Raw genomic sequence first — 1,583 nt, 5'->3', positions numbered from 1 at the left:
AGCGTCACCTTACCGGTCAACATGAGCCCCCAGCACAGCAGTGAGGGCAGGGGGGCGGGGTTGCTCCCCCCAGCCAAGGGCAGCGGGACACAGGGTGCTCTGAAGCAGCCCCGAGGCAGGATGACACACCAGACTCACCCCTGGCCCTTCGGGCAGATGAGCTGCAGGGAGAGGAACCAGACATCTGTCTGCGGGTACAGGACAATCAGCATCGCTTCTGCAGAGGACGTTCTCACGCTCAGAGGGTAGCCCTGGAAAAAAGCTTAAAGAAAACAGGGTGCTGTGATAGGCCAAGACTAGGGGATAAGGGCCCACAGCAACCTCAGGCTGAGACCGATTGCACAGGGATCAGACGCCTCTGTGACTCCTTGCTCCCATCCCCAGCAAGCACCAGTGGGATGGAGAGGACCCTTGCTCCCGAGACCCTTGTTTTTTCTTTCACCACTGCTCTCAGTACCTGCCTGGACCACACAGAGCACCTGGAGCAGCCTGTTTGCTTGGTCAGTACTCAAGTGCAGAGCTTAGCTTCTCTGCACACCAGCAATACCTTGACCATCCCCAAACCTCCTGCTAACAAGGCTGGAAGAGCCCCAGCTGGTAACTAGACCTTTCTCTGGTGGAGGCTAATCCCCGGTGCCACCCCAGCATGCTGGGCACGTGCCAGCACAGACCTCGGGAGGGTCTGTGCCAACATCAGCTTCCCTGGGACACCCCACGAAGTTCTGAGTCAGTGAAGAGCTCACAAGGTCCAAAAGGAAAGCCCTGAGCCGGCGGTGGGTGCCAGCGCCTCTCATACCTGTGCTGCAGTTCCGCGTGGTGTTGAGGGACAGCACCGGCGAAGCAGCACTCACACACGCCGCCACGGTGGCATTGGCCAGGCTCACGGACGTCTGTGCAAACAGAGCAGTGTCCCACGTCAGAACGCCCCAACGCCACCCCCCCGCATGACTCATTTCCCACGCTACCGGGGGCAGCAGGGGACAATAAATCCTGCAGATCAAGGACAGTTCTGCAGCTCCTTCTGGGCAAAGCCGTGTTCCCCTCACCCTGCAGTGCCACCATGCCATGTGCTGCCTGAAAGGCAGGGGAGCCTCCCGGGGCTGGGACACTCACACACTGCCGCAGCATGAGGTGGCAGAAGTCAGAGGCAGCAGGACGTCGGGGCTGAGCCCTGCTCCAGCCCTCAGGAATTTTCACGGAATTTCAGGGGGCTGATTCTGGGGCGGGGGAGAGGGGGGATCTGTCACTGAAGGAGCCCGGGAATCAGCAACTCGGGCAGGAACATCCCTGGGTTTCCCTGCTCAGTCTCCTCTCCCGGTGGCAAGGTGCCAGGCTCCCGTGGAGAAGATGGCTTTGCAGCTGCTTTCCATTCCTTCTCCTCTGCGTCACTGCCACCACACACCAGCAAACTGTGGCGCTTGAATTGGAGCTGGCAGGTGGGACATGCTGGAAGCAGCTAAAACAGGCTCAGAGTGTTTTGTGACAACAAAACGGAAGAGAAATTGTCCCGCTGGTACCTACAGCCCCCAGAATTCGCTCACAAACCAGCCCAGAAGCAGGGACAAAGCCCCGCAAAGGGGAGA

General features: G+C 59.6%; 1 protein-coding gene across 1 annotated transcript in view; it reads right to left on the bottom strand.

The window, feature by feature from the left end:
- The window catches only part of TMEM8A (transmembrane protein 8A), a 13,281-nt gene that overhangs the window by 5,461 nt on the left and 6,237 nt on the right, over window positions 1-1,583 (bottom strand). Inside the window, exons 7-8 of the mRNA XM_010132541.1 lie at window positions 797-903; window positions 139-262 (exon numbers count right to left, since the gene is read on the bottom strand). Of these exons, the coding sequence (XP_010130843.1) occupies window positions 139-262; window positions 797-903 (231 nt within the window). The remainder of the gene's footprint in view (window positions 1-138; window positions 263-796; window positions 904-1,583) is intronic.

This window comes from Buceros rhinoceros, unplaced genomic scaffold, assembly GCF_000710305.1.
Source record: "Buceros rhinoceros silvestris isolate BGI_N320 unplaced genomic scaffold, ASM71030v1 scaffold21533, whole genome shotgun sequence".
In the NCBI taxonomy this organism is placed as follows: domain Eukaryota; kingdom Metazoa; phylum Chordata; class Aves; order Bucerotiformes; family Bucerotidae; genus Buceros; species Buceros rhinoceros.
This window is presented reverse-complemented; position numbering and strand designations above follow the sequence as displayed.